Source organism: Gopherus evgoodei, chromosome 4 (assembly GCF_007399415.2).
Source record: "Gopherus evgoodei ecotype Sinaloan lineage chromosome 4, rGopEvg1_v1.p, whole genome shotgun sequence".
Classification (NCBI taxonomy): Eukaryota; Metazoa; Chordata; order Testudines; family Testudinidae; genus Gopherus; species Gopherus evgoodei.
In genome coordinates, this window is record NC_044325.1 from 121,760,796 (window position 1) to 121,774,611 (window position 13,816).

General features: G+C 51.0%; 1 protein-coding gene across 1 annotated transcript in view; it reads left to right on the plus strand.

Annotated features, from left to right (window-relative positions):
- The window catches only part of LOC115650594 (NACHT, LRR and PYD domains-containing protein 3-like), a 103,458-nt gene extending 90,234 nt beyond the window's left edge, over positions 1-13,224 (plus strand). The window contains exon 12 of the mRNA XM_030560781.1: positions 12,386-13,224. Coding sequence (XP_030416641.1) covers positions 12,386-12,482 — 97 coding nt within the window. The 3' untranslated portion in view covers positions 12,483-13,224. The remainder of the gene's footprint in view (positions 1-12,385) is intronic.
- Positions 13,225-13,816: the final 592 nt, after the last annotated feature.

Sequence of the window (13,816 nt, forward strand, 5' to 3'; positions counted from 1 at the left end):
AAGAGCACAGCCAGATATTGGTGCAAGCTGCCCAGGTGCCCTTGCACAAACAGCCCAAGGAAGGGTTATATGACTCCTAACACCCTGGCTGTTCCCCCTCCCTACAGGGTAGCTGCTTGGTCCCCACTCTGCCCCCCTGCACTCCCTGGACTGTTTGTGCAGATGTGTCCAGGCAGCGCACACTGTGAGGGTAGTGAGAGGGAGTCAGCCTCAGAACTTCCCTACAGATTCCCAGGGATCCCTTATCCCTGCTTCCCAGGTTGTGCTGGGATGGTGGAGCACACTGCATCCCAAGCCCTGGAGATACACTTCACCGCTCCATAGCCAGCAGCAGCCAGGCTGGGGTGGGAGTGTGGTTTTTTTTTCCCTCTGAAACCTACATTTTATGTCAAACTTCCAAACAAATATACATAAAAGAACAACCACATGAAACCACCTTCATTGAACGGCCCACTTCAAAAATTAAGAACTGCAAAGTTTCATTTAATAGTTTACCAGCCCTGGAGACTGACATCCTAATTATCCTCAGAACAGGAGCACATGGGCATTTCCTGCCAGTGTGACTCAGCCTAGAGGTGGAGAGCCCAGTTCTCAGATTAGACAGTAGTTCAGTATCTTCACGAGCTGCAGTTGTGCTACTGAGACAGCCACCAAAGGAGCTAATTATGGGTTTTCTGTACTCGTGTGTCCTTATGGGCACCTGAATTCCAACAGCACCATCTCCATTAGGAAATAGGGTGGGCAGTAAGTAGAGTGCAGCACATTCGTAGGGCTGGAGTGTTGACACTGGAGGGGGAGTGGTCCCTAGGCACTATGGGATGGGGTTACTTCAGGGGTAGGCACGTGAGCTGATTTTTAATGGCATGCTGCTGCCTGCCGGGGTCCTGCTCAGCCTGCTCCTGAACCCCTGCAGCAGGCTGAGCCGGACCCCAGCAGGCAGCAGCGTGCCATTAAAAATGCTGCCCGACCCAGCCTGCTCTTTTCCACCTACCGCTCTTTCCGGCAGGGAGCAGAATCAAGCTTGGTCCTGCTGGCTGCTGCTGTAGGACAGGCTCTGCCAGAAGCCAAGCTTCCCCCTTCCCTGCCTCTTCCCCCAGCATGCTGCTTTGAGCCCCACGTCCTCTTCCTCTCTGTCGCCAGTGGCCCTTGCGAGGGAGGGGAGAGCAGCCCCAGTGCCCTCGCTACTCCGACCGGTAAGGAGGCGGGGAAGGGAGGCAGGAGCGAGGCCTTGGGGAAGGGGGATAGGAGTGGGGCATATCCCTCCAGCCCCCTGCCGTGAGCTGCACAGGGCAGGGGGCTAGGAGCACCCCTGTGATCCCAGCCCACTCCCACAGCCCTCTGCCCTGACCCCTGACCCCAGCCCCCTGTATATCGCCCATGACCCCATCTCTGATTCCTGCACCCTCTACACATACCCAACCCCCTCACACCCTATGCCTTGTCTCCTGCACCCTCTCACATGCCCCCAGCCCTCTGCCCTGACCTTTGCACCCCCTTGCACTCCAGCTCCCTGCATCCCCCTCAAGACCCCTTGCCCTGACTCCTGCACTTCCACACTTACCCAGCCCCACCACACCTCCTGCCCTGACTCCTGCACTCCCCACACATACTCAGCCCCCCCACACCCCCTGCCCTGACTCTTGCACATCCCAACCCTGAGCACCAAATGGGAGCTCCTGCACCCCCCTCGCACATTCCCACCTGCACCCCTTGCACCAAATGGGAGAGCTGTCCAGGTAAGTGCTCCACACCCAAACCTCCTGCCCCACCCAAACCTCCTGAGCCCCCTCCCTCATTCTAGCTCCTGGCCAGATCCTGTACCCCAACCCTGTGCTCAGTGCACCCCCACCCTCAGCTCAGTGCAGAGAGAGAGAGGAAGAGAATGGGTCAGATCTAGGGAGAAGGTAGGTACCCACTGTTTGTGGGCAGGGTGGGACCCCAGGCTGGCAGCAGGCTGAGCGGGGTCGGAGGCTGGGACCCCAACTGGCAAGGGGCTGGCAGCCAGAAACCCAGACCGGCAGTGGGCTGAGTGGGGCCGGCAGCCAGGACCCTGGCTGGCAGGAGCCAACGGCCAGTCTGGGGTTCTGGCTGCCGGCCCCTTGCCAGCTGGGGTTCCAGCCGCAGGCCCTGCTCTGCCCACTGCTGGCCTAGGTGAATGGAACCCCAGGCCGGGAGTGGGCTAAGCAGGCCGGCGGCTTAAGATCAGCATTTTAATTTCATTTTAAGTGAAGCTTCTTAAATATTTTGAAAACCTTGTTTACTTTACCTACAACAGTAGTTTAGGTATAAAATATATATACTTATAGAGAGAAACCTAAAAAAAGTTAAAATGTATTACCAGCACGTGAAAATTTAAATTAAAGTGAATAAATGAAGACTTGGCACACCACTTCTGAAAGGTTGCCGACCCCTGAGTTACTTTGACTGGGGTCTGTGCATTGCAGTGTAGGTGCCAGAGTCCTAGGTTCAAGCACAGGTCAGAAAATTCTTAACCTAGGGGTAAAATGCAAAGTAGATGCTCAAGCTGATTGTTTCCAGACAGAGGTCAGGTGACTCCAGTCCCACTAACCCTGGGCTTCCATTCCTGTGTAGACAAACCCCCAGAAAAAGAAATGAGTTATTAAGAGGTTAAAGCAAGTAAAGATACATGTACAGGTGAGTTAGAGTCCGTAATTTCAAAAGGTAGCAGAGATAGAGGTGATCAAATCACAGACCAGGAACCAGTTGGATCACATTACAATTCAGCACAAATAGAGCAGAACTTTGGAAGATGTACACAGCAGGAAGAAGGCATGTGTGGGAGTGGACACTTACTAGTGATAACTAAAATGAGAATAAAAATAAGAATTCAAACAGTTAAATGATTAATTTTTTTTCCTGTGTCCACATTTATAGCTTCTGCTCACAGAAATTAAGTGCTCATGATGGCCATACATGGTTTCATTCTTCATAGCGGGAAAGAGGAATGAACTGAGAGATTGATCTTTGATCGGGGGGAGGGATAGCTCAGTGGTTTGAGCATTGGTTGTGAGTTCAGTCCTTGAGGGGGGCCATTTAGGGAACTGGGGTAAAAATCTGTCTGGGATTGGTCCTGCTTTGAGCAGGGGGTTAGACTAGATGACCTCCCGAGGTCCCTTCCAACTCTGTGATTCTGTGATCTCACACAGAGTGACCATTTGCTTTCAATGCACAGGAATTAACACTTTTCTGTTAGCTGGGCCGGATTTCCAGTTAGGCGCAGGAGGAACATGGCTCATGGCATTGTCATTCTAGGGACACCTTAAAAAGTCAAGGTTTGCCACTCCCGGCAGGGGCAGCTGATAGGGGAGATGGCCCCGCTGGAGCACTCCTGCCAGCAGGAAAGGGAAAGCAGACCCTTATGGCAGGGGAAGAGCTCAGCAGACCAACACAGGGGGCCGTGCCAGGCAAGTGGGTCCTGAGGGAGCTTGATCTAGGTAGGCCCTGCTCCAGCCTGGCTGATCACTGCTCCCGAGGGGCCAGAGTGATCCCTAACTCGGCCTGGCCTTGCTGCCAGCTCAGCCAGGCAGATACAGTCACCTCTCAGTGTGGCTGGGGGGGAAGGCAGGGCTGCCCAGGGGATTCAGGGGGCCTGGGGCAAAGCAATGTTGGGGGCTCCTTCCATAAAAAAAAAAAAATTGCAATACTATATTCTCGTGGCTTGGCCCGGGCAAATTGCCCCACTTGCTTCCGCCCTCGGGCGGCCCTCGGAAAAATAAACCTTCTGTGTCTTGGCACAAGCCCAGTTTTGAGAAAACTTCTTTACAAGGTATCACTGGTTCTCAGAATCAGCTAGTGCTAAAAGGCACTAAAGCTCATTAAAAGGGTTGGAAAAATATTTTCCGTCAAAACTTTTTTTGGATCAAAAACTAGAGGTTTTTAAAAAGCAGAAAAAAATCATGGACAATTTTCATCTTTCCTTCAAAATTTGTTGTGTTTTTTTTAATTGAAAAGCTTAAATTATTCTGCTAAAACCTGAACATGGCTTGGGGTTTCAGAGTGTGTGGCCAAATATTTGCTGCTTGCTGTGTTTGTTTGTTTAAAGAAACAATAAAAAATTCTGCTAAAAAAAATGCAAAACTTTTGAACCACCTCAGCTTGTGACCAAACACCTGAGCCCATCCAGTCAGAGACTTTTCCAGGGTTCTGATACTCTGCAGGCTTCCTTGACTCTTATCTGTCTCCATAACTTTGGGTTCATTTAGAACATAAGAACAGCCATACTGGGTCAAACCAAGAGTCCATCCAGCTCAGTATCCTTTCTACTGACAATGCCCAATGCCAAGTGCCCCGGAGGGAGTGAACCTCACAGGCGATGATCAAGTGATCTCTCTCCTGCCATCCATCTCCACCCTCTGACAAACAGAGGCTGGGGACACCATTCGTTACCCATCCTGGCTAATAGCCACTAATGGACTTAACTTCCATGCATTTATCTGTTTCCTAGAGACTGGCTCCATGTGGTCCCTCACAAAATGGAGATGGTTACTGTGGGTTTGTCATAGACAGGGCCAGCGCTTGCGTTTAGGCGGCTTAGGCAATCGGTGCCAGGCAGCTCCGGTGGAGCTGCCGCAGTGGTGCCTGTGGAGGGTCCGCTGGTCTGCGGCTCCAGTGGAGCTGCCGCAGTCGTGCCTGCGGATGGTTAGCTACTCGCGCGGCTGTGGTGGACCTCCTGCAGGCACGACTGCGGCAGCTCCACCGGAGCCGCAGGAGCAGCCGACCGTCCGCAGGCAGGACTGCGGAGCCAGGGGACCAGCGCGCGGGGCAGCGAAATGGCCGTGCGCCTAGGGCGCTCAAACTCCTAGCGCTGGTCCTGGTCATAGAATCATAAAATATCAGGGTTGGAAGGGACCTCAGGAGGTCATCTAGTCCAACCCCTTGCCCAAAGCAGGACCAATTCCCAACTAAATCATCCCAGCCAGGGCTTTGTCAAGCCTGACCTTAAAAACCTCTAAGGAAGGAGATTCCATCACCTCCCTAGGTAATCCATTCCAGTGCTTCACCACTCTCGAAGTGAAAAAGTTTTTCCTAATATTCAATCTAAACCTCCCCCCTGAAACTTGAGATAATTACTCCTTCTGTCATAAGGTACCACTGAGAACAGTTTAGATCCATCCTCTTTAGAACCTTTCAGGTAGTGGAAAGCAGCTATCAAATCCCCGCCTCATTCTTCTCTTCCGCAGACTAAACATTCCCAGTTCCCTCAGCCTCTCCCCATAAGTCATGTGCTCCAGCCCCCTAATCATTTTTGTTGCCCTCCACTGGATTCTTTCCAAGTTTTCCACATCCTTCTTGTAGTGTGGGGCCCAAAACTGGACACAGTACTCCAGATGAGGCCTTACCAATGTCGAATAGAGGGGAATGATCACATTCCTCGATCTGCTGGCAATTCCCCTACTTATACCGCCCAAAATGCTGTTAGCCTTCTTGGCAACAAGGGCACACTGTTGACTCATATCCAGCTTCTTATCCATTGTAACCCCTAGGTCCTTTTGTGCAGAACTGCTTCCTAGCCATTTGGTCCCTAGTTTGTAACAGTGAATGGGATTCTTCCATCCTAAGTGCAGGACTCTGCACTTGTCCTTGTTGAACCTCATCAGGTTTCTTTTGGCCCAGTCCTCTAATTTGTCTATGTCCCTCTGTATCCTATCCCTACCCTCCAGCATATCTAGCACTCCTCCAAGTTTAGTGTCATCTGCAAACTTGCTGAGAGTGCAGTCCATGCCATCCTCCAGATCATTAATGAAAATATTGAACAAAACCAGCCCCAGGACCGACCCTTGGGGCACTCCACTTGAAATGGGCTGCCAACTAGACATGGAGCTGTTAACCACTACCTGTTGAGCCCGACAATCTAGCCAGCTTTCTATCCACCTTATAGTCCAATCATCCAGCCCATACTTGTTTAACTTGCCAGGAAGAATACTATGGGAGACGGTATCAAAAGCTTTGCTAAAGTCAAGGAATAACACATCCACTGCTTTCCCCTCATCCACAGACCCAGTTATCTCCTCATAGAAAGCAATTAGATTAATCAGGCATGACTTGCCCTTGGTGAATCCACGCTGACTGTTCCTGATCACTTTTCTGTCCTCTAAGTGCTTCAGAATTGATTCCTTGAGGACCTGCTCAATGATTTTTCCAGGGACTGAGGTGAGGCTGACTGACCTGTAGTTCCCCAGATCCTCCTTCTTCTCTTTTTTAAAGATGGGCACTACAGTAGGCTTTTTCCAGTCATCTGGGACCTCCCCCGTTCACCATGAGTTTTCAAAGATAAAGGGAAATGTCTCTGCAATCACATCCGCCAAGTCCTTTAGCATCCTTGGATGCAGCGCATCCGGCCGCATGGACTTGTGCTCATCCAGTTTTTCTAAATAGTCCAGAACCACTTCTTTCTCCACAGAGGGGTGGTCACCTTCTCCCCATACTGTGCTGCCCAGTGCAGCAGTTTGGGAGCTGACCTTCTTTGTGAAGACAGAGGCAAAAAAATCATTGAGTACTTTAGCTTTTTCCACACCCTCTGTCACTAGGTTGCCTCCCTCATTCAGTAAGGGGCCCACACTTTCCCTGACTTTTTTCTTGTTGCTAACATATGTCATGGTATGAACTCCCACTCAGAACCTTAGAGTCCAAAAGATGGGGTACCAGCATGAATTCCTCTAAGCTTAATTACTCGCTTAGAAATGATAGAGCTGCCACCACCCAAAAATATAGTGTTTTGGGGCACTTTCTGGCCCACAAACCCTTCCCTGGGGATCCCATGACCCCAAACCCCTTGGGTCTCACAACAAAGGGAAATAAACCATTCCCCCCTCCTTTCTTCTTCCCAGATTCTCCCCTCCCTGGGTAACACTGGGAGATCCCTGTGATTCAACTCCTTGAATCTTGAAACAGAGAGGAAATTCACCTTCTCCCCCTTCTCTCCCCCTCCCAGACTCTCCCTGAGAGAGAGACAGTAATCTTAACACAGAGAGAAATCAGGCTTTTCCTCCCCACTTCTCTCCTTCCTTCCACCAATTCCCTGGTCAGTGCAGACTCCCTCCCCTTGGGTCTTACACAAGATAACCAAAAAATCAATCAGGTTCTTAAAAAGAAAAGCTTTTAATAAAAGAAAGAAAAAAGTAAAAGTTGTCTCTGTAAAATCAAGATGGAAAATGTTGCAGGGTCTTTCAGCTTATAAACACTAGAGAATCCTCTTCCCCCCCCCCCAGCACAAATACAGGTTGCAGCAAATAGAGATACAATCTGTCCAGCAAAAACACATTTGCAAATAAAGAAAACAAACAAAAAGACTAAACCGCCTTTCTAACTGGTACTTACTAAATTGAACAGAAAAGGCTGTTTCAGAAACTTGAAGATATCTGCTTACATGTCTGGTCCCTCTCAAAACCCAGAGAGAACAAAGAAAAAACCCAGAAAGCACAAACAAAGGCTTCCCTCCACCGAGATTTGAAGGTATCTTGTCTCCTGATTGGTCCTTTGGTCAGGTGTTCCAGGTTTACTGCTAGTTAACCCTTTACAGGAAAAAGAGACATTAACCCTTAACCATCTGTTTATGACAACATACCTGAAGAAACCCTTCTTGTTACTCTTAACATCTCTTGATAGCTGCAACTCTAAGTGTGATTTGGCCTTCCTGATTTCACTCCTGCATGCCTGAGCAATATTTTTATACTCCTCCCTGGTCATTTGTCCAGTCTTCCACTTCTTGTAAACTTCTTTTTTGCGTTTAAGATCAGCAAGGATTTCACTGTTAAGCCAAGCTGGTCACCTGCCATATTTACTATTCTTCCTACAGATCGGGATGTTTTATTCCTGCAACCTCAATAAGGATTCTTTAAAATACAGCCAGCTCTCCTGGACTCCTTTCCCCCTCATGTTGTTTTCCCAGGGGACCCTGCCCATCCGCTCCCTGAGGGAATCAAAGTCTGCTTTTCTGAAGTCCAGGGTCTGTATTCTGCTGCTCTCCTTTCTTCCTTGTGTCAAGATCCTGAACTCAACCATCTCATGGTCACTGCCTCCCAGGTTCCCATCCACTTTTGCTTCCCCTACTACTCTTCTCTGTTTGTGAGCAGCAGGTCAAAAAGAGCTCTGCCCCTACTTGGTTTCTCCAGCACTTGCACCCAGAAATTGTCCCCTAAACTTTCCAAAAACTTCCTGGATTGTCTGGGCACCGCTGTATTGCTCTCTCAGCAGATATCACGGTGATTGAAGTCTCCCATGAGAACAGGGCCTGCGATCTATAACTTCTGCTAGTTGCTGGAAGAAAGCCTTGTCCACTCATCCCCCTGGTCTGGTGGTCTATAGCAGACTCCTACCACGACATCACTCTTGTTGCTCACACTTCTAAACTCAGAGACTCTCAGGTTTCTCTGCAGTTTCATATCGGAGCTCTGAGCAGTCATACTGCTCTCTTACATACAATGCAACTCCCCCGCCTTTTCTGCCCTGCCTGTCCTTCCTTGCCTTTAGTATAGACTATGTACATACTCATTAATGAGCTGGAGGATGGCATGGACTGCACCCTCAGCAAGTTTGCAGATGAAACTAAACTGGGAGGAGTGGTAGATATGCTGGAGGGTAGGGATAGGATACAGAGGGACGTAGACAAATTAGAGGGCTGGGCCAAAAGAAACCTGATGAGGTTCAATAAGGACAAGTGCAGAGTCCTGCATTTAGGATGGAAGAATCCCATTCACTGTTACAAACTAGGGACTGAATGGCTAGGAAGCAGTTCTGCACAAAAGGCCCTAGGGGTTACTGTGGACGAGAAGCTGGATATGAGTCAACAGCGTGCCCTTGTTGCCAAGAAGGCTAACAGCATTTTGGGCTGTATAAGTAGGGGCATTGCCAGCAGATCGAGGAATGTGATCATTCCCCTCTATTCGACATTGGTAAGGCCTCATCTGGAGTACTGTGTCCAGTTTTGGGCCCCACACTACAAGAAGGATGTGGAAAACTTGGAACAAGTCCAGTGGAGGGCAACAAAAATGATTAGGGGGCTGGAGTGCATGACTTATGAGGAGATGCTAAGGGAACTTGGATTGTATAGTCTGCGGAATAGAAGAATGAGGGGGGTTTTGATCGCTGCTTTCAACTACCTGAAAGGGGGTTCCAAAGAGGATGGATCTAAACTGTTCTCAGTGGTAGCAGATGACAGAACAAGGAGTAATGGTCTCAAGTTTCAGTGGAGGAAGTTTAGGTTGGATATTAGGAAAAACTTTTTCACTCAAAGAGTGGTGAAGCACTGGAATGGGTTACCTAGGGAGGTGGTGGAATCTCCTTCCTTAGAGGTTTTTAAGGTCAGGCTTGACAAAGCCCTGGCTGGGATGATTTAGTTGGGAATTGGTCCTGCTTTGAGCAAGGGGTTGGACTAGATGACCTCCTGAGGTCCCTTCCAACCCTGATACTCTATGATTGTATGATTCTGTACTCCACAAACAGAGCATTTGAGCTTCTCCCAGAATCTGGGATGAGCCTATGTTGTGAAAACTAGCCACATGCATGTGAATGGACACAGGGCGCTAAAATTAAATTAACCCAGGGGTTCTCAAACTGGGGGTCGGGACCCCTCAAGGGGTCACAAAGTTATTACTGGGGGTCACGAGCTGTCAGACTCCACCTCAAACCCCGCTTTGCCTCCAGCATTTATAATAGTGTTCAATATATAAAGAAGTGTTTTCAATTTATAAAGGTGGGGGTTGCACTGAGAGGTTTGCTATGTAAAAGAGGTCACCAGGACAAAAGTTCTAGAACCACTGAATTAACCCCTCTGAAGACTCAGGAAATGCAGGGGAGGGGGATCTCCCTTGGTAGGATTGAGAAGGAGCCAAATGGTGTAGGATATTGCTCTTCTCATGTGATCCCTCCCCCCAGTGGCCAATTTTAAATGAAGCTACCCTCCTCTGACATATATTTCCCTATGGCACTGAAATTATATATATACTATAATTTGGCATTTGAGAAGTGAAAGGGATAGTAGCCCTAATGGAAAAGCTAACAGCTTGGCTCTTCTGCAAGCCTCAAACTGCTGAATGAGCTTTAGGGTAGGCAGGGGCGGCTCTAGGTATTTTGCCACCCCAAGCACGGCAGGCAGGCTGTCTTCGGCGGCTTGCCTGCGGGAGGTCCCCCATACCATGGATTCGGCGGTCCGCCTGCGGGAGGTCCGCCAAAGCCATGGGACCAGCAGACCCTCCGCAGGCATGCAGCCAAAGGCAACCTGCTTGCCGCCCTTGCAGCGACCAGCAGAGCACCCCCCGTGGTGTTCTGCCCCAGGCACATGCTTGGCATGCTGGTGTCTGGAGCCGCCCCTGAGAGTAGGGAAGGCTGTGCCTCCCAAACAGCCTGGCCCTGCCCCTTATCAGACCCCACCCACTTCCTGCCCCCCAACTGCCCACCCCCCTCAGAATCCATGACCCATCCTGCTCCTTGCCCCCTCACTGTCCCCCAGAGACCCCCCAACCACCACCTCAGGATCCCACCCCTGCTCCCTGTCACCTGACTGTCCCAACCCCTATCCACCCCCCCTGCTGAGTCTTGACAGACCCTCAGAACGCCCACGATCCAAACCCCCATTCCCTGTCCCCTGACCACCCCCCCAGCCTCTGCCCCCTCCCTGTCCTCGGGACTCCCTGCCCCTTATCCAGCCCCCTCTGTCCCAGCCCTTTACCCCTGGCACCCCTCTCTCCCGGATCCTCAGCACATTGTATCCAGGACTGTCCCTGACAATGGTGCAGCATGTCTACAGCGGGGCCTGAGCTCCTCCCTGCTCAGAGCTGCATGGTAAGGTGGCGGGGCTGCGAGCTCTAGTGGGGCCTGAGCTCCCAGCCCCGCCCCCTTACCATGCAGCTCTGAGCGGGGAGGAGCTCAGGCCCCGCTGGAGCTATGCTGCACTGCTGTTCACGGATGGTCCTGGGTGCGCCGAGGCTCTGGAAGAGGGGCGGAGGCGGATTTGGGCCAGGGCGGGAGCCTCACTCGTTCTCTTGGGGGCCCCTGCGGAGCCCAGGGCCTGGGGCAAATTGCCCCACTTGCCCCCCCCCCCCCCGGGCGGCCCTGGGGGAAGGGCACAGGAGAGTGGGTCTCTGAGGTGGCTTGTGGGGTCGCTCGGCATTGAGGGAGTTGGGTGCTGGGCATTGCAGGGCTTGTGAGGGGCAGGGGAGATCTGTGTGTTTTGAGTTGCTGGGCAGTTGGGAATCTGTACATGGTATTGGGCAATTGAGCTGGTGGGGCTGTGTGGTGGGTGCTAGGCAGTGGGGGGCGTGGTGTGCAGGATGCTGTGCAGTTGTGGTGGGGGTATCTGGGTTGAGGGTGCTGAAGATGCTGTGCCTAGGGGTGCATAAGGTATAAATCCAGCCCTGTCTGTTAGAATTCTTAATTTGCATTACAGGCAGCTTCTTTCTTGTTTGATGAATTACTTCCTTACAGAGGCACATACACTGCATATGTTTGCTATTACATTAGAACAGGGTACAGATAAGTGAAAACAACGCATGCTACATCCCACTAGATTTTCATGAAGTTTAAATACTAAACACATTATTGTACATTGAACAGCTCCTTTGAATTATACTAAAATACCAGTCAGCTGGTCTGGCTTCCAGCTTTGAGTTTGTCAGTTCTGAGCTGATGCCTACGGTTTTGTCCAGAGCTGGCCCTTGGTTTATCAGCATCACAAGCACCATGCTCTGAACTGAGCACTGGCTCCTGCTCTCCCAAACTGGCTGCAGACAGACAAACCCCATTCATCTGAACTGGCTGTAAAAGTAAATAAAGAGTAAGTGAAATGTTCCTGTCTTCTTGCAGCCGGGGTGGAGTTTCAGCTCCCACCTGATTTCAGCAGTGTCAGGCCAAATCTGCAGCCCCACAACAGCTGCTAAAAACTCTTCCCCTTTCAAGAGCTGTGTTACTGATGCTTGTGGGGCAGGGGTGTGAGGAACACTTGAGAGCTGAGATCATGCTTCTTCCATGAGGAGATTCTGTGATCTGGATTTTGCAGGCCCTGCTCCCTGTAAAAACTGATTAGTCACACAGTGCTCAATGGGCCTGTCCATATCAATAAGTGCTCACTGCCCTGAGTAAGGGCTGCACAATTCAGCCCTTTACGTGCAGAAAGGACATTGATGTCCCTGCCCAGAGCTCATAGGGTGAGTGGGGTCTTGGGGGAACAGGCCAGGCTACAGACTGCACCAACTCTTCTCCTCCTATCCCCCAAGGAAAAGGCACCTGCTGGCAGTGAGCTCAGCAGGCAGGGCAGTGACAGTGACACAAATCCTGTGGGAGCATCACTGGGGTTCAGGGTCTGTGGGCTCAGGTTTTGTGTCTGCAGAGAGAGTTAACAAGTCCTTTTCCTTCCCTGTTTTCCCCACAGCTTGAAGAAAGAGTATTTAACTGAAGAAATGAGGGCAGAGCTGGATGCTGTGAAAGACACAAAACCTGACCTGGTTATACAGATACTGGATTGGTGAGCGGGAGCCACTGCACCAATGCAGCTCTGACCTGGCTGCCCGGCCACTAGCTGAGGGAGCAGCTGGGCAGTGGGAGAACACCTGCCCCTATTAAAATTAAACCCTGCCATCCCCAGGGACTCCAGCAGCAAATGTCAACATCTGTGGCAGGGGCCTGGGTAGAGATTGTGTGGGCCAGCTGTCCTACGTGAAGGCAGGAGACTTAGGAGTAGGAGCTGGGTTTGCTCTATTCTCACTGTGCAATGGGGTAGTTGTTTTTGGGGAGGAGTTGAGGGGGGCAGGAGGGAGGAAGTGGATCAGGGCCTAGGAGAGGGAGAGGTGTGGGATTATGGGTTGGAGCGGTCTGGTAACCTAACCTCCCTTTTTCAGTCTGTCAGTGCAGGAGGGAAACACAAGAAACATCCCTAAATCTGAAGGGGAACTGTCCTGCTTCCTCACCTTCATGTCCCACCCCGACACAAAGTGGGAGGCCTCCTGCCACCTCTGGAGGGTGAGGAGCCCCGGTGGGCCAGCCTATACTCTACTCTGGTCCCGAGGCCCACCGGGGATATCAGCTGGCGGCTCCTTCATGGGGCCATGAGCACAGATGTGTATTTGGCGTGGTTTACCCCTGCCCCAGACACCTGCCCCTTCTGCGGTGTGAGGGAGACCCTCGTGCACGTTTACTTAGAGTGCGCCAGGTTGCAGCCCCTATACTGGTTCCTCACCCATATACTGTTACGTTTCTGGCTGCACTTTTCACCTCTCCTCCATCTCTATGCACTCCCTATCCATGGCCTCACAAAGTCACGGGACCTCCTGGTCAACTTCCTCCTTGCCCTGGCTAAAATGGCCATCTACACAACAGGGTGAGGAGGTTGGCCAATGGAGACTCCTGTGACTGTGGGGCTTGTTTCCGATCCTCCGTCCGTTCATGCATCCGGGCAGAGTTCCTCTGGGCAGCATCCACTGGCTCCCTTGACGCCTTCGAGGAGCAGTGGGCGCTGTCTGGGGTTCTCTGCTCGGTGTCCCCCTCAGGCTCCCTTCTTATGACCCTTTGATCGCACTCCTGTCCCTGTTCTTTTATTAGTTGTCCCCTGAACTCATTTGAGTTTTTGAGGTCCTGTAGATCCTCCTCTTAGGCTGAGGCGGATCCAAGCCCGCCCAGTTCCCAAAAACCCAATAGGTACAATGGTTCATACTGTTACATGTATATTAACAAGGAGTTTGTAATTCTACACTACTCCAGAGCTATTAAGTCAGCATTTTCTGTATTCATCTCCAACAGCAGTTTATCCTGGATGTGTTTGTGTCAGTTTTGTTGGCGTTCAATAAAGATCGTGTATCAAGAAATA